Source organism: Ovis canadensis, chromosome 17, assembly GCF_042477335.2.
Source record: "Ovis canadensis isolate MfBH-ARS-UI-01 breed Bighorn chromosome 17, ARS-UI_OviCan_v2, whole genome shotgun sequence".
Classification (NCBI taxonomy): Eukaryota; Metazoa; Chordata; class Mammalia; order Artiodactyla; family Bovidae; genus Ovis; species Ovis canadensis.
Genome location: NC_091261.1, coordinates 54,057,524 through 54,075,401, shown reverse-complemented (window position 1 = coordinate 54,075,401; position 17,878 = coordinate 54,057,524). Strand labels below are relative to the sequence as shown.

The 17,878-nt window shown below is 41.7% G+C and overlaps 1 protein-coding gene across 6 annotated transcripts in view; it reads left to right on the top strand.

Moving 5' to 3' along the window:
- GUCY1A1 (guanylate cyclase 1 soluble subunit alpha 1) overlaps window positions 1-17,878 on the top strand; it is a 65,964-nt gene that overhangs the window by 32,051 nt on the left and 16,035 nt on the right. For all 6 annotated transcript variants that reach the window (XM_069557325.1, XM_069557330.1, XM_069557326.1 and 3 more), the window contains exons 3-6: window positions 6,538-6,599; window positions 10,872-10,930; window positions 12,240-12,949; window positions 14,963-15,448. In XM_069557325.1, coding sequence (XP_069413426.1) covers window positions 6,538-6,599; window positions 10,872-10,930; window positions 12,240-12,949; window positions 14,963-15,448 — 1,317 coding nt within the window. The remainder of the gene's footprint in view (window positions 1-6,537; window positions 6,600-10,871; window positions 10,931-12,239; window positions 12,950-14,962; window positions 15,449-17,878) is intronic.

The following is a 17,878-nucleotide window of genomic DNA, read 5'->3' as shown; positions in this document are numbered from 1 at the left end:
CCACGGACTATAGCCTACCAGGCTTCTCAGTCCATGGGATTTTCCAGGCAAGAGTACTGGAGTGGAGTGCCATTTCTTTCTCCAGGGGATCTTCCCAACCCAGGGATCGAACCCAGGTCTCCCACATTGGAGGCAGATGCTTTACCCACTGAGCCACCAGGGAAGCTCTGCACAAGCATTAGGTGAACTAATCCACAGCTCTCACCACCCACCAGGACCCATTAGTTACTTATGGATGGCAAGCTATTTTTTTTTTTTTATGGATTCATTAGCTATTTGTTTAGAGCTAAGTTCCTTGGAGAATAACTTATTCTCTGCTGGGTTTCCCTCATGTAGTTCCTAAGAGCATCATCTGTTCCTGCCAACTTGCTGAGGTGGGAAGACCACCCCCTCCTCCTTATTCTGCTGGGTTGGTCAGGGTCACAGGCCTGTTCGTGACACCCCTGTCATCAGTTTGGACATGTCTTGGCCTGTGGGGTGCACAGCCTAATGCTGTTTTGGAATCTGGAGCACCACCCTTAAAGGGATTCAGGAAGGACAAACACTGTATGGTCTCATATGTGGATTATTAAAAAATAACAACTCATAGAAAAAGAGATCATACATATGGTCCCCAGAGGCAGAGGGTGGGGAAGGGGATTAGAGGAAGGTGGTCCAGAGATGCTGGAAGATAAGATAAATGAGTACCATGGGTGTAACTCATGGTGACCCTGCCATCCTGTGTGGTGTGTAGGAAAGTTACCAGGTACATCCTCTGGGTTCTCATCACAAAGAGAAAGCTTTTTGTTTTCCTTTCTTTTCTTTGTGCTGCATCTGTATGAGAAGATGGATGTTAGCTGAGCCGATTGGGGCCATCATTTCACACTATATATAAATCAAGGTGTCATGCTGTATGCGTAAACTTAAACAGTGATGTATGTCAATTATTTCTCAATAAAACTGGGGGAAAAAGAGAAAACAGAACGCTGGGGACAGGCCATAGAGCTAATTAGGTAAACTATGTTTGGAATAGACAGGGCATGTGGAGAGCTCCTCACCCCATGGGCCTAAGAGAAGAGCCGCTGAAAGTCTTCATGGCGTGTCTTCCTCCTTCTGTTAGTATTCACAGTTTTATGCAGATTCACTTAGCCTAGAAGATTGGGCATTGAAAAAATCAGATTCTGGCTCTCATAATTTATTGATGATTTTTAATTGACTCCACACCAACCCTTTGCCTTGTGAGAAACACTGAAGGACCACAGGCTGCTGACTTTTAGGACTGGAAGGAACTTCAGAGGTAACCTTGTTTCATTCCCAAGAAGGACCTGAGAGGCTAAGTGACTTGGCCAAAGTCACACAGCTTTTGAAGGATATAGCAATTACTGCTGCCAGCAATATGGGCTCAACTGGCAAAGAAGAGACTTGAAGCTTGAAGAATGGATAAATTAGAATTGGCAGGAAGTTGAGGGAACTTATTTCAAATATAAGATAAGCACAGTAGTAGACTGGCTAGTGGCCTTTGAGATGGAAATATTTAATTACTGTCTCCCTGCTCCAGTCACCAGTGGCCAGCATTGGCTAGGATGAGGGATGCAACTCTTCCCAGGCAGTTGGTTGGTGTCAATCTGGGAAGTGGTTGGCACCCTCATTTCCAAGGGCAGAGCACATGGATGAGCAGATGGTGAGGCTGGGAAGCTGGAGAGCGGCCATGCTTTCCCCAGGTCCTGTCATTACCCTGTTGGCTTCATTATTTTGTTTGATAAATTCTGAATTCCTACAATGGAAGTCATGCACATATTGGAATCTCTTTTAAAAACATTCAGAATATCAAATATATGCGTTCTTATTTTCCCTTATTTAGGATAATCTGTGTTGGTTGTTTGTGGGCTCATAGCTTTGAGTGTGCTGTCACGGAATAGAGAAAGCCAGGCTGAGGAGTTCCAGGAGGCAAGAGGGCTGCCCTTGACCTGAAGAACCAGGACTCTTTCCCACAACTGAGGCCATTTTCATTCACATTTTAGTGAACATCCCAGGGCTGGATACATTCATGCTGAATAGCAACCAAACTAGATTACTTCATCAACTATTCAAACATCGAGATGTCTTTGATTAAATAGGGCTTTTTAAAAAACTGATCTTTTTTAAGTGGACAGATTTAATGCTTAGCCTACTGTTCAGTTTCAGTCCCATCGGTAGCCCCAAAGAAGAGACTCCAGATAACATTTGATGGCATGCTCATTCTTGTTTTTGATAATTAGATGTAAACTCCAGTTCTGTTTTATGGGGGACAAGTATTATAGTTCATTATCCTTAGCAGATTTAGAGTGGGAGATGGCATTCCAGAGTTGTGGAATCGTAGGTTACAAAGGTCTTCTAGCTCATCCAGTGCAAACTTTTCATTTGTTTGAAGAAATTAAGACACATAAAATTTAGATCACTTGCTTTAAGATAACTAGGGGAGATGGAAAGGTCTCTGCACCTCATTCATAATCTGTTGCTCTTCTATTATATTATTAGCTGATTTTTCATGGAAATTCTCCCCAATAATCCTGTAAGCTCCTCAAGCAGAGTGTTTTTAAAATAACTGCATCATGCTTAGCTATAGTTGTAGCAAATCAGAACCCATTTCCTGAACTAAATCGAGTCACATTTGCTTATATGAGGGCTTCTCAGGTGGCACTAGTGATAGAGAACCCACCTGCCAGTGCAGGACACATAACAGATGCGGGTTCGATCCCTGGGTTGGGAAGATCCCCTGGAGGAGAACATGGCTAACCCACTCTAGTGTTCTTGCCTGGAGAATCCCATGGACAGAGGAGCCTGATGGGCTGCAGTTCATAGGGTCGCAAAGAGTCAGACACGTGGCTGCAGCAACAGCACAACACACAGCAGCACACGCTTATATGAAGGATATTATCCCAAATCAAACACCTTGTGAGATTAAAGGGATCTGAAGGAACTCCTGAAGTCTCTGAATGTGTTGTGGAATATTGGGTTGCAAGAAGGAAAAAAGAAGTAGTATTCCATTATCCTTATGAGCTAAAATTTCCTTGGTCTAGAAGAACATGAAGAACTATAGAAAACATCCCATCCCAGGTCCTGCCAGACTTAAAACCTTTCAATGACTTTTCTTTGCTCTTACATAAAAATAAACTTTCTTAATGTAGCCTCTAGGCAAAAAGAAAAAATGCAGAAAAGTTAAAAATCATCTGAAATAGCAACTAATCCATAAACCAGACCTATGAAATTCCATTCAGAGTGTTCCCAGCAATACTGGATCAAGCGGCAGTTGTGTTAATATACTGGTATCCTCCAGGGCCATCCTGCAGTCGTTGATTCCGTGTCATAAGGCGTGAGATCTCAGGGAAGTTGAGTCCTGCTCCTGACTTTCTTGTGATCTGCATCGTCTCAGGGTGTAGGCTCAGGATGTGTTCGAGAAGCCTTAGCGCCAAGGTAGGAAGCTCTAGGCACCGGCAGCCTTTACCAATAAATGTTTTGTCTGAAAAACTTGTGGGTTTTGTTTTGTCTTGTTTTGAATTTATAACAGTTTTCCAGAGGAGCAATGGTGTATGATGAAAGCAGACACCAAAGCCTGTTAAGCTGTAGTATCACTAACGTATGCTGCTACAGCTTGGCTAGGACTTCAGAACTTTTTACTTAAAAAGAGCAAATTCTTTTTTTAAAAAAGTTTTGTTGGAGTAGAGTTGACTTACAATGTTGTGCTAGTTTCAGATGGTATAGAAAAGTGAGTCAGTTATACATATACTCATATTCATTCTTTTTTCAGATTCTTTTCCCTTATAGGCTATTACAGAATATGAGTAGAGGGCCCTAAGCTCTACAGTGGGTCCTAAGTTCTGATTCAGCATAGAAGGTCAGGAAGACACCTGTTCTAGGAACTCCAGCAATGAGAGAGGGACCATTTGTCCTTTCTTACAATGACAGCATATATGTTAGGAGGAAAGGACAAGAAAAAGAAGCTCCTGGTGGCAGTGGGAAGGAAATGAAAGACCAGGAAGAATACAGACTGAGAATGGTAAAAACATGAGCTAGTGTTTAACCAAAAGGTCAAGAGGAGAGAGGATGGTGGTATTTCCACCAGTACTCGAGGTGAGGAAGGAGAAAGTCTTCAGGGGCAGAAATGGATGGATTTTCTTTCCTTGTTGCCCATCCCAAGTTCCTGGTCAGAGCCATACATAGGCAAATGTAATTTGAATTATTTTAACTTGGAAATAATATAAATTGTGTTTTTGAGCAAGCTGCACTGGTAGCATCTCTGTACTGAGTTGCATTGCTTCACTGATGCGGATGTCACAGACTAAGCCTTCAGGACTTGGAACGGCTGGCAGGGGAGATGATGTGCCTTCGCTCCTTTCTTCCTTCATTCCATCAGTATGTAGGTAGCATCTCCTGTGACCAGGTATTTTCTAGGTGCCTGACATGCGGTGGTGAGCTAAACAGATCTTCCTTGCCCTTTTGGAGTCTCTGTTCTAGCGGAGAAGACAGAAAATAAAGAAAAAAAAATGTCAGGATGCAAATGCTTGAAGGACAATCAAGATCTTCTGTGCAGGCGGTGGCCATCATGCCACTGATGTCCCCTCTTCTAGGTGGCTCGGTTGTAAAAAATCTGCCTGCCATCGCGAGAGTTGTGGGAGACACAGCTTCTATCCCTGGGTGGGGAAGATCCCCTGGAGGAGGAGGTGGCAACCCACTCCAGTATTCTTTCTTGGGAAATCTCATGGACAGAGGAACCTGCCCGGCTACAGTCCGTCGGGTCGCAAAGAGTCAGATGCGACTGAGCACGCACGCATGCACTTTCTGTCTGAATAGGTTTTAGAGAAGGACAAAACTCCCAGCAACCCAGAGTTTCATGGGTTTTCATCCACAAAGACTTGCTGGTGTTTGTGATTCCAGAGTCACTCTCTATGAAGTCAAAGACCCTTGATGGGGTGAAGCTGATACTGGCAGTCTTATATATAACTGATGGGAGTGCCAATGGCTACAAACTTTTATGAAATTGATCTCGAAAGAGCTACTGAAAATTGAGCTACTGAAAATCCATAGATTTTAAGGATTCCACTTAAAAGAATATAACCTGTAGAAATAAAAAGCAATACATAAGAATAAGAAAAAAACAACAAAAAAATGCCCTTGAGATATTGAAGCCTTCTTAAGCACACTAGGCTGTCCTCTCCTGCCTCCTTTAGGGTCTCAAGTCTAACGTTTCCTTCTTCCTTCCCTGATTTAAAAGAACATGCCTGCATTTCCTTTCCTAAACCTGCTCTCTGCCTGCCAGGCAATCACCCTTTGCCACAGGGTGCTGGGCCCTTGCTCAGAATCTGCCTGCTGGCCCGGCACCCTCCAGCCCTTCTTTCTCTCTCACCTTATCTAAACCATCAGAAAAATTGTTATATGGGTAAATTTAAGTTCTATTTTATTTCTTTTCAGCACTTGTATTGTCTTTCAAGAAATTTCACATTTAAGTTCTATTAATATATGCTCTTTAGAAACTGAAAGTTCTTTTCATAATTTCATTAAAACAGAAGCTTGGTCGATTTTGCTTAACTTTACTGTCTTACTTGATCAGTGGAAAGTCCAAGAGGGATATAAATAGTTCTTAAGGAAAAAGGAATTTCACAACTTGGGACAGAGCCAGAGAATTCTCCACTGTCCTCTGGATAAACTACAGAAGGCGGCTGTATACACATGCAGATACATAGAATTTTTTTTTTTTATGGAATGTAAAGAAGTTACCAATGATTTACTTTCCACTTATTAATTGGTTAGGGAGAGCAAGCTGCTAAGAGATATTAATTGTCAACCAATATTTAAAACTATGCAGGCTTACATACAAGTATTTTGCAATCTAGGAAGATTCATGAGATACTCAGAAATCAGTAAAAGAGAAGTACACTGTAAGTATTTTATGAAGATTGTTTGTTCAAGAAAAGAAATGAGTACAAGTTTGGGGAAATCCAAGATTTGTTTCAATCAGTAATCAACTGAACTCGGTGACAGATTGGATTTAAGGGATAAGAGAAAGGGAAGAGACAGATGCTCGGAGTTTCTAAAGCAGGAAGAGACAAATGATACATGAGCAGAATGTGAGATTGTGGGAGGGTGGAGGATCTCAGCGCGGGGTAGGGGGCTGCAATGGGTCTGTGGAAGGAATGAGGGTCTCCTGGCTTGAGCCCCGTTGAGACTGACGTCCTGGCTGCACATTCAAGGGATTTCCTGACCTGGAGGAAGGGGTGCCTGACTTCACCAAACTGAGTCTCTTGTGTGATTCCAGCTTGGTGGCTGTCGGAGCCACCCACCAGGGACACAGCCCACATCCAGATTCAAGTCAGTCTGAGTGCTTGGCTTCTTCCCAAATGTGAGAGCCGTTGAAAATCAGTCCTCTTTTCCCCAGGGGTAGTTCAACCACGCTTGTCATTAAAGTAGCAATGCTTCTGCTACTTCCTGACAAGCACTCAGAAGAAATTTTTGTGAAGTACGTATCTTCAAGAAAATGATTATTTAAGTGAGTGTTTAAAACTTTTTCTTTTCAATTTTCAGTTTGAGCGTCTGAACCTTGCCCTTCAGAGAACATTGGCAAAACACAAAATAAAGGAAGACAGGTAAATTGAATCATTTCAGTTGCATGAATCTCCTGCTACGATCACTGACACAGCTACTAATAACCAGCGCTTAGTGGTGTCTTGCATATATGAATCACTTTGCTATGCCAGGAATTGGGCTAAGCAGTTTAGCTGCCACGAATCTGAAAGGAAGTGTGTTCATTTTTCACATTTCATATGTCACTAAGCTCAGGTTTCTATAAAATGTCTAGAATTTTATAGCTGTTTAGGAAATGGCAGAATGGAGTTTCAAGCCTGGGTTTTCAGAGCCCATGATTTTAACCCTATTACTCTGTGCTTCTCCATTTAGTAAACTCCCAAAAGGCCTATTCTTTTCTGCTAGGGTGTAATTTCTGAAATACTTAACAAAGTTAAGGCATAGATCAGAGCAAACTCCTGCTTGAAGAACAGTGCCAAGAATCTGGGGCTAGGTCCCAGTGCAGCCTGCCTGTCCCTTTGCCCCAGCCTGAGCCCCAGTTTTTTAAAATTGATTACTTTACAATATTGCACAGGTTAAATTTTTAGCTCCCGCATCAGGAAGGAAGGATGTGGGAGCAAGAGGTGGGCAACTCAGGAGTGGGGCAGCAGCTGGATCAGTCCTTAGGGAGGTGTTTTGGTATTTTCCTAACTAGCTTGGTTATACTGATTATACTGATATTCAAATACCTGTTCCATTCATACTTTCTCTTCTACTCTGTCTTTGAAACTTTCTTTAAGAAAGCTTTCTGTAGCAGTTTCATATATAAGGTGAATTGAAAAAACCCAAACAAACCCTGGTTTTTAGAGTTCATTTTACAAATACATCTTGGCACATTTACTGCTGGTGGACAACTTGATTTGGCTTTGTTTTGGTTTCCCGGAAATTGAAGGATTATTTGCTGTGTAAATACTACAATAAACACTTGCGTTCAAATTTCAGAATTGAATTTGCAACTTTTGCAAACCAGTACCCTTGTCGGGAATATTTTATACATTCATCCATCTGTCTGCTGCTCAGGAGGGGAACATCTGCTCTGTGCGTTTTCTGGGCTTAATTTCACTCGCTGACTAACTGGTCCCAGGCTGCAGGCAGCAGGCAAGCCAAGAAGGGGTCAGAGACAGGTCCAAAAAGAGAGTGTGAATCTGTGTGTCTGACAGAAGCTGTGTTTGCAGAGTGATATGGACAGCATTCCAGAAGCCTCTGACCTTAATTCTCAGTCCGGCTGATAAGATAGCCAGCAAGTCCTGGAGCTGTGCTACTGTGTCTGTCTGCCTGAGGCCTTGGCAGCCAGTTGACTCAGAATTTATTCCCAGGGCTTGGTGTCCTGAAATATGCCTAAGCTCAATGCTGATATTCAATTAGGATGTGTTCCCAGATATGGAACTCTTAAAAAAAAAACCAAAAACTCAAAACTTAAAAAAATGATTTTATTTGAAATTTTGAAAAATCTTTTAACCTCTTCTTTGACTTCTTAAAGAGCTGATCATACTGTTAAACTGTCCTAATGATTATACCACTGTTGAAATAAGAAGAGGGACTTTTTCTCTTATGAGACTGCCTGCTGATACTGCCAAATGGCTTTTCTCTGCTTTGTTTCTTTAGTTCTTGGCTATGCTGGGCCTTTCCCCCCATCTTTCTGGCAGGTCAGCTGCCATTTCTACTGAGGTCAGTGTGCTGACTGCTGAGGGGAACTTCACTTCCCCACCCACCACCATTTTTAAAATTTTAAATTTATTTATCTTTAAATTGAAGAATAACTGCTTTACAGAATTGTGTTGGTTTCTGCCAAACAACATGTATTAGCCATAGGTATACATATGTCCCCTCCATCTTGAACCATCTTCCTCCCTATCCCACCCCTTTAAGTTGTTACAGAGCCCTGATTTGAGTTCCCTGAGTCATACAGCATACCCACCACCGTTTTTAAGTGAATGAGTTTTATACAGTCATTATGATACCCTTTGGGGTTGGTTTTGAGCTTTTGCTTTTATCTTTTCCTAGGACCTTTTGATCACATCATGTGTGAATTCATGGCTGGTGTATGTGTGCCTGTGTGTATAACACACTTACATTTGCTGGTGCACATGCAGACATATACCTTATTTTTAAATTTTTTGAAGGTAAAGTTAGGGAACTTATTTTGAATGGCACTGTGTGGTGTTTGATTTAGCTAAGCTTTAGTGGGAAGTGGCAGAAGAATCCTCTGAGCAGCTTTGGGTTAATCCTTCAAAAAAAAAAAAAAAGAAATTGCTTAAATGAGAAGAAGGAACAAATCTGAAGACCGACTAATATAGTATATTACAAGGGGTTGAGGGTATCTAATTCAAACTAGGTGTAATATCATAGCCTGATCTCCAAGTTATTTAGATAAGTATATTTCTGACTGTTGTTGTTCAGTTGCTAAGTCATATCCAACTCTCTGTGACCCCATGGACTGAAGCACTCCAAGCTTCCCTCTCCCTCACTATCTCCCAGACTTTGCTCAAACTCATGTCCATTGAGTCGGTGATGCCATCCAACCATCTCATCCTCTGTTGCCCACCTTCTCCTCCTGCCCTCAATCTTTCCCAGCATCAGAGTCTTATTCCAATGAGTTGGCTCTTTGCATCAAGTGGCCAAAGTATTGGAGCTTCAACTTCAGCATCAGTCCTTCCAATGAATATCTAAGGTTGATTTCCTTTAGGATTGACTGGTTTGATCTCCTTGTAGTCCAAGGGACTCTCAAGAATCTTCACCAGCACCACAATTTGAATGCATTAATTCTTTGGTGCTCAGCCTTCTTTATGGTGAAACTCTCATATCCAAACATGACTACTGGAAAAACCATAGCTTTGACCATATGGATCTTTGTCGGCAAAGTGATGTCTCTGCTTTTTAGCATGTTGTCTAGGTTTGTCATGACTTTTCTTTCAAGGAGCAAGCATCTTTTAATTTCATGGCTGCATTCACTATCTGCAGTGATTTTGGAGCCCAAGAAAATAAAATTTGCCATTGTTTTCACTTTTCCCCCATCTATTTGCCATGAAGTGATGGAACTAGATGTTATGATATTAGTTTTTTGAATGTTGAGTTTTAAGCCAGATTTTTCACTTTCCTCTTTCACCCTAATCAAGAGGCTCTTTAGTTCCTCTTTACTTTCCACCATGGAGTGGTATCATTTGCATATTGGAGGTTGTTGATATTTCTCCCAGCAATCTTGATTCCAGCTTGTGATTCATCCAGCCCAGCATTTCACATGTTGTACTCTACACATAAGTTAAATAAGCAGGGTGACAACATACAGCCTTGAGATACTTGTTTCCCAATTTTGAACAGTCTGTTGTCCCATGTTATAAGCAGTATGCCTCTATGTGATCAAGTAGCCAGTGGGGTGATTTTCCTTGTCAAGAATTTTTTCTTTTGAAATTTCTCTACATGTATCATGCTTTATTAAAATCTGTTTGATATAGTATTTTCAACTTATGCCTATTTGTGATCTTGGCTTGTCTAATAGCAAACTGAACCACAAAATAACTTGGATATCTTTTAATATGCTTTAGTAGTTTTGTAAATTTGATTTTAATCAGTTATCACTATCAGAAATCATCAAAAAAACAATTAAGCAAACATGAATCAACAAGTTGTCCAGCTGAAATTACAACTTTCTATCAGTCAAAATGTATGCTGTTATCATATAATTAATCATATATATTAAATTATGTTAATTATTAATATATAAGTATATTATAAACTTATGTGTTACTTAAAGCAGTTCAGTAATTGAATAAGGAATAAATTTTATATTAGATGAAGGATAAAAGTTTAATGTGATGATGCCTGATAGTTAAATATATAGAACCTAAAACCTAAAAGTAGCATATACTGTTTATTTGCTTTAGAAAATAAATAAGGACTTACTTAGAAGTGAAATCCATCAGTAGGTAGGTTTTTCTTCTTGGCTGGTTTATCAGAAAAGCCCATCCTGATTTATTATCATCCTTGGCCATTTTGTACCATTGGGTTTTCTGCCAGTACAAACCTCTGTACTATTAGCTTATATGAAGTTAGTTTCAAAGGTAGATATACTTTATGAAAAGTGATGAAATAGTCTAGGTCATGTATATTTGGGGGTTTTCCAACATTGATTTGGTTTGTACATGTCACTGCTCCTTTCCTTTAAACTCGACAGTCAAGATTTGCCTCTATAGAGAAGGTAATTTAAATTATTTTTTGTCATCATTTCTATATGTTATAATCTGAAATTTTAGCATTCATTTGTCAGTTTATAATTTAAGATGTTGAAATAATTTCAGGAAATCTTTGGAAAGAGAAGACTTCGAAAAAATAATTGCAGACCAAGCAATTGCAGCAGGTAATAGAATTAAGTATATGAAATTAGAAAATAATTTGCTTATAGAACTATTTTACCTGTAAAGTAAAATTTTCTATTCCTAGAAAATATTTACCTGGAGAACTAATATTTTCTTAAAAATATTCATGTTTATTTGTTGGTAACATCCAATGTGAAATGTTAAATACCATGTTTTTTTGTTAATGTAAAGAATAACTCTTTTTCATACTTATACCTTTGTTTGACCTCAAACGTTTCTTCTTACAATGTTTATTTGCTGAGAAGCAGGTAAAGCTACCTGGCAGGCTGATTCATAGACATTCATATGCTTTGGTCTTGAACTTAGTAACTAAGTGTCCTTCATTTATGCATGAAAAGTTCTACTCAACATAGTAACATAAGTAATTTTTTAAAGGTTGAAAGCAATTATGAGAAATGTGTGAGCAGTGCTCACATATTAATACTTAGTTTGGAAGAATCAAGCAGATGAGTGACTTTGTCATACTGTCCTTTTCAAAGTTTGAGTACATGGACCAACTGGTGAGGTTTTTTTTGAAGTAGAAGATTTGAAGACTTTGCTTCTGCTGCTGCTGCTGCTGCTGGCTGACTTGCACTGAACCCTCTCTCTGGGTCAGGCACAATTCTAACATGGCCCACAAACACCACAGAAGTGCTGTGAACAGGGCATCCACCTTTCTCCTAAGTTATAGATGAGAAGAATGTGCTACAAAGAGTTTAAAGAATAAAGGAGACTAGTGAAGGAAAAGTTGTGGAAAGTAAATGATAAATTCCCAACACATTTTCCTTCAGGTAACATTAAACAACAAGAATGCTATTTTGTTCAAAAAAAATAATATTTACTACTATTATATTACTTTATATCACCTCAGGAAAAATGACAAAATTGAATTTTACCGCTAGTGATATAAATTAATTCTATATCTGATGCTTATATTCCAAGGGGGCTAGCTAGTACCCCTTCACAACATGTGCCACTGTTTCTGATGTTAACCAGGTGGGAAAACTTCTTTTGAAAGAGACTTAACCCTGTGATTCCAATTGCTCTTTTATAGTTAAGTTTCAGGGTGATAAAATGTCACATCTTATACTCAATTGATCATTCTTTCATAATTACCTAATTTGGGTTTATATTTGGAGTTACTTGAATTTTAGAAATGAATTTATGCAGATAATTTGAACAAAAATGATTAATTTTGGTTGGAACTCTTATTAGCAGATATAAAGCAAGCTAAATTGTCAGATAAGGTAAAATACAGCTCTGCCAAGATGATGCATATGATACGGCAGAAGATGTGTTCTGTGCTTTCAGGTGTTCCAGTGGAGATCATCAAAGAATCTCTTGGTGAGGAGCTTTTTAAAATATGTTATGAAGAAGATGAATACATCCTAGGTGTGGTTGGAGGAACCCTGAAAGATTTTTTAAATAGCTTCAGCACCCTCCTGAAACAGAGCAGCCACTGTCAAGAAGCAGAAAAGAAGGGCAGGTTTGAGGACGCGTCCATCCTATGCCTGGATAAAGATCCCGATGTCTTATATGTTTACTATTTCTTCCCCAAGAGGATCACTTCCCTGATTCTCCCTGGCATCATTAAGGCAGCTGCTCGCATACTGTATGAGACAGAAGTGGAGGTTTCCTCGACGCCGTCTCGCTTCCACCAGGACTGCCGTGAGTTCGTGGACCAGCCCTGCGAACTCTACTCCATCCACGTCAGGAGCGCCCGGCCGCACCCGCCCCCTGGGAAACCCGTGTCCTCGCTGGTCATCCCCGCCTCGCTCTTCTGCAAGACCTTCCCTTTCCACTTTATGCTGGACAGAGATATGAGCATCCTGCAGCTCGGCCATGGCATCAGGCGGCTGATGAGCAGGAGAGACGTGCAAGGGAAGCCTCATTTTGACGAGTACTTTGAGATCCTGACCCCCAAAATCAGCCAGACGTTCAGCGGCATTATGACCATGCTGAACATGCAGTTCCTGGTGCGAGTGAGGAGGTGGGACAACTCCGCGAAGAAATCTTCCAGGGTAAGAAGAACAGTTGTCCTGTTGTGATATGGAATCAATAATTTCACTTTTAAAGACTGGGTGTGAAAAATGTAAAAATATACTGTATCACTTCAGAATATTTTAAACATTTTTTAATGTGGACCATTTTTAAAGTCTTTATTGAATTTGTTACAGTGTTGCTTCTACTTTTTGTTTTTTGGCTTTTTGTGTGAAGGGAATGTGGGATCTTAGTTCCCTGACCAGGGGTCAAATTTGCCGAGTCTTAACCACTGGACTGCCAGGGAAGTCCCCAGAATTTTTAATAAAATATTTCTGTTTAAAATAATTCCAAAATACTTGGAAGGGTTAAAACAAGATTCTTTGTGCATTCATTTGCTTGCTCACTTAAGGCATTACTTCACAAATATTTTTTGAATGCAGTCTACATTTTAAAATCTTTGTGTGCTTTCCTGTGCTAAGTCATTTCAGTCGTGTCCGACTCTTTGCAACCCTATAGACTGTACCCTGCCAGGCTCCTCTCTCCATGAGATTCTCCAAGCGAGAGTACTGGAGTGGGTTGCCGTGCCCTCCTCCAACGGGATCTTCCCGACCCAGGGATGGAACCCACGTCTCTTACATCTCCTGTGTTGGTAGGTTGGTTTTTTACCACTAGCGTCACCTGGAAAATATTTATGGAGTATTTTATAGCTGAATTACAAAAATACTTATGTAAAAATATGGCTTCGATCATCATGAAATAGCTGACTTAATTTGGATAATAAGAGGAATTATACAACAAAGAAACAAAATGACTTGTTTCTTAGAGGAGGCAACTAAATGGATTCTTAAGTCAATATTTAATAGATTTGGAAAAAATCAATAACTTGTTTGATTAACTGTTGGAAAATGTGGGGGAAAGTGTTCTGCTCTCATCTCATAGTACAGAACCGTGCATGATTGAGAAAAGAAGTTTGAAAACCACAGTCAGTAGTATAGCTGACCTCATAGAAAGGCTCACAATGCACCTCTCTTCTGGACAAGTTAACCCAGAAGACAAACTATCTGTCCTCCCAGATGGAAACAGCTTTATTACTTTTTATCATAAACACAGTACAACTAAATGTTTTTAAAAAGGTGCTACTTTAAGATGTCCATTGCAAAATCAAAAACATTATGTACATTTTTGTTTAAAACAAAAAAGCTACTTGTTACAGTTCTTTTTTATCAGTAAATGATATCTGTGTGTGTCCTTCCATGTCATTAGACACTGGTCTCTTTCATGATGGGATAAGGCCATGTCATATCCCATTGTGTGGTTGTCCTGTACTTTGGTTAACCATTCACTGTTGAAGGACGTCCAGGCTGCTTTTGTGGCTCTGTTTCGTTAACACGTATGTACATATCTGTCTCCTTCACCCACGTGAGCTTGTGACCCGGAATGAACATGTGAAGCCCCCTCGCCCAGGGGTCCTGTGCACCCTTCTGCTGATGGCTGCTGCTGAGAGAATGTTGGAGCAGAAGCATCAGTGTAGCACGCAGTGAGAAAGCCTTGAAGCAAGAATTTGGGGTGTTGTTGATTGAAAAATCATGATTTCTGTGTAACCTATGATCCTGGGAAATATTTAGGGCAGGAGAAGAAGGGGGCAACAGAGGATGAGATGGTTGGAAGGCATCACCAACTCAGTAGACGTGAGTTTGACCAAACTCTAGGAGACAGTAGAGGACAAGGAAGCCTGGTGTGCTGCAGTCCAGGGGGTCACAAAGAGTTGGACACGGCTTAGCAGCTGAACAGCAACAATTCTCCAGTATATTCGCCAGATGTATGCATGCATTTTAGAGCTCATAGTAAATTGAAACCATAAGAGAGCCAATTGTTTTCGTCGACAAGTAGAAAGAGCTCAAGTTTAAAGACAAAGGTGGGGTGGGGGGACTAAGATCCTGCAAGGTGGTGACTTGTTTAAAAAAAAAAGGATTATCACTGTACCTGTTTCCTCACTTTTTGTCTGTTGGGAACGTGAATAAGCCACAAAGCTTGGTCCTCCTTTTACACAGGTGATGGACCTCAAAGGCCAGATGATCTACATGGTGGAGTCCAGCTCCATCCTGTTCCTGGGCTCGCCCTGCGTAGACAGACTGGAAGACTTCACGGGCCGAGGGCTGTACCTCTCTGACATCCCCATCCACAACGCACTGCGGGATGTGGTGCTGATCGGGGAGCAGGCCAGGGCCCAGGACGGCCTGAAGAAGAGGCTGGGCAAGCTGAAGGCCACGCTGGAGCAGGCCCACCAGGCCCTGGAGGAGGAGAAGCGGAAGACGGTGGACCTACTCTGTTCCATTTTCCCCAGCGAGGTGGCGCGGCAGCTGTGGCAGGGCCATGCCGTGCAGGCCAAGCGCTTTGGCAATGTCACCATGCTCTTCTCGGACATCGTGGGGTTCACGGCCATCTGTTCCCAGTGCTCCCCGCTGCAGGTCATCACCATGCTCAATGCACTCTACACCCGCTTTGACCGGCAGTGTGGAGAACTGGATGTCTACAAGGTAGGGGGCCAGGCCTTGGACGGGAAAAGTTGGGCAGTGGGCCAGGAGCCTGTCCTGGGAGCAGGCATCTTGCCTTCGTTGTATGGGTGTCTTCTGGCTCTGAATCTGCTCAGAGATGATTATTCCAGAAAGGACAGCCACTGTGTCTTTTCACAGAATGCAGGGTGACAGCAAGGGAGTGGGCTGCCAGACCCTCAGAAAGGTGACATTTTAGTCAGTGAGCCTGACACTTGGACTGTGAAAACTGAGATGAATTGGTTTGGGTTTTGTTTTCTGTTTTTTTTTTTTTTTTTTAAGTATTGATTTTTTTTTTTTTTTTTTTGGCTGCTCTGGATCTTATTTGCAGCATGCGGGATCTAGTTCCCTGATCAGGGATTGAACCTGAGCCCCCTGGATTGGGAACTTGGAGTCATAGCCAGTAGACCACCAGGGAAATACCAAGACGGACTGTTAAGCCTGAGATGTTTCAAAGAGGGAGGATGTAGCCTTTCCATCTGCAAAAGTAAAGAAGCAGGAGGATTACATGAATTGTCTTACAACAGATTCATTCAGTATAGAGTAACAGGATGCTTTTAACGGCCAGGGAATAGAAACCCAACTGCTTGTCTGGTGACCAAGGGCAGGAGACGGCCTATCTTCAAATCTCGTTTTCTGCCTTGTTTGCTTTGTAAGCAGAGAAAGTTAAACAATCTTTCCCATTTCTGAAACAGAGGATATAATATCCATTCACAGAGTTTATATGCATGAATAACATGCTTTATGTCCTGTAATCTTCATGAACGGAGCTCTTATAAAGATTACGGTAAAAAAAATATCTGTTATTCATCAGTTAGCAGGGTTTACTGAGTGCCTGAAGGGTACCAGGCATCATTCTAGGCTCTGGGGATGCACAGAGATTGTCCCTGAAACATAATAAACTATTTGTAGTGTAACTATTGTTAATAAAGGGCTTCCCAGATGGCGCTAGTGGTAAAGAACCTGCTTGCCAATGCAGGAGACATAAGAGATGCAGGTTTGATCCCTGGGTTGGGAAGATCCTCTGGAGGAGGAAATGGCAACCCACTCTAGTATTCTTGCCTGGAGAATCCCATAGACAGAGGAGCCTGGCGGGCTACAGTCCATGGGGTCTCACAGAGTTGGACTCGACTGAAGTGACTTAGCACGCATTGTTAATAAGAGAATCAATGAATAGATTCTGCCTGTTTCTTTAGAAGTAAAACATTTTCTTACTGATTTAATGTTTTTTACATAGTTCTCAGCATTGGCTTGAAGAATAAAGCATGCTTCTCATTTATGTGGCTTGAATCATGCTTTAATTTGCCACATAAAAAAACTGACATTTCAGAGCTTAACCTAACATGAAATAAATAAATGATTAAAGAGGAAACAAAAATTATTTATGGGACAACATAAGCCCTGCTTGGTTCCAGTCTAGATGCTCATGGTGAAACTTTCTCTTTAAAACATTTCTAACAGGAAATTCCAGACAGAGCTGTGTTTCCCTTGGGAAAAAAGAGGTCCATGTATAATTACAGATAAAATAATTGGCTTCAGTTAGGTTAAGCCTGATGGCCTCTTGTGGAATTCAGTGTATTTATTTGTAGACAGCTGATGTCTTGAGAAGTTCTCCTCTCAGAACTGTGAGGAGGTCTCGCTCTCCTCTGCAAACTGCCCAGCGGCTCCCAGAAGCTGCCCACTGCTGCACGGTGCTCCCTGCTGAAATGTTTAAAAATGTCACTCCTCTCTAGCGTTTAGAACCTTACTCCTCATGGCGAGGATGGGGCGCAGAGTCCCCTGGGGACCCAGCTGCTGTCCCAGCCAGTGAGTCTGTGTCCTCGTTTCACCTGCTGTTCACATCGACGCTGTGTGGAAACACTGGAGATTCTGTGAATAAACAGGGAGGGGGCCTCCCCTCAGAATACACTTACGATACAGAGCGTGTTCCATCACCGGCTCACCTGTGCCTAGCTGGCTTCTGGGGAACAGCATGGCTTGTTTATCCCAGTCCCCAATTGGACCAGGACCCCATTCGGTTTCATTTCCTCTCTTTCATTCTTTTGGTCATTTTCCTGCTTGTTTGATTATTTATCTAGTGGTTTAGCATATCCTTACTGGTCCTCCAGAGTTTGCCAGCATGGTGGGGGGTGGAGTCCAGTCCCTGTGATAAGCGTCCCAGAGCAAGGAGAGGGCAAGGGTGGGACACACAGACAGAGGACAGGATAGACTCCCTGTGACACCGGGGACGGCATGCCACGCTTGCCAGCAGGGCTGAGGGGCCTCTCCCCCTACTGAGTAGCTCTTTGAGCCCTGTGACAGGTTAGCCCCTAGGCTGAGTGCATCTCCGTGTGCGTGGCCGAGGTGATGCTGTCGGGTGCCATGCTCGCTCACTGGTGAATATCCTGGGCCCCAGTGATGGAGGAGTTAATGAGA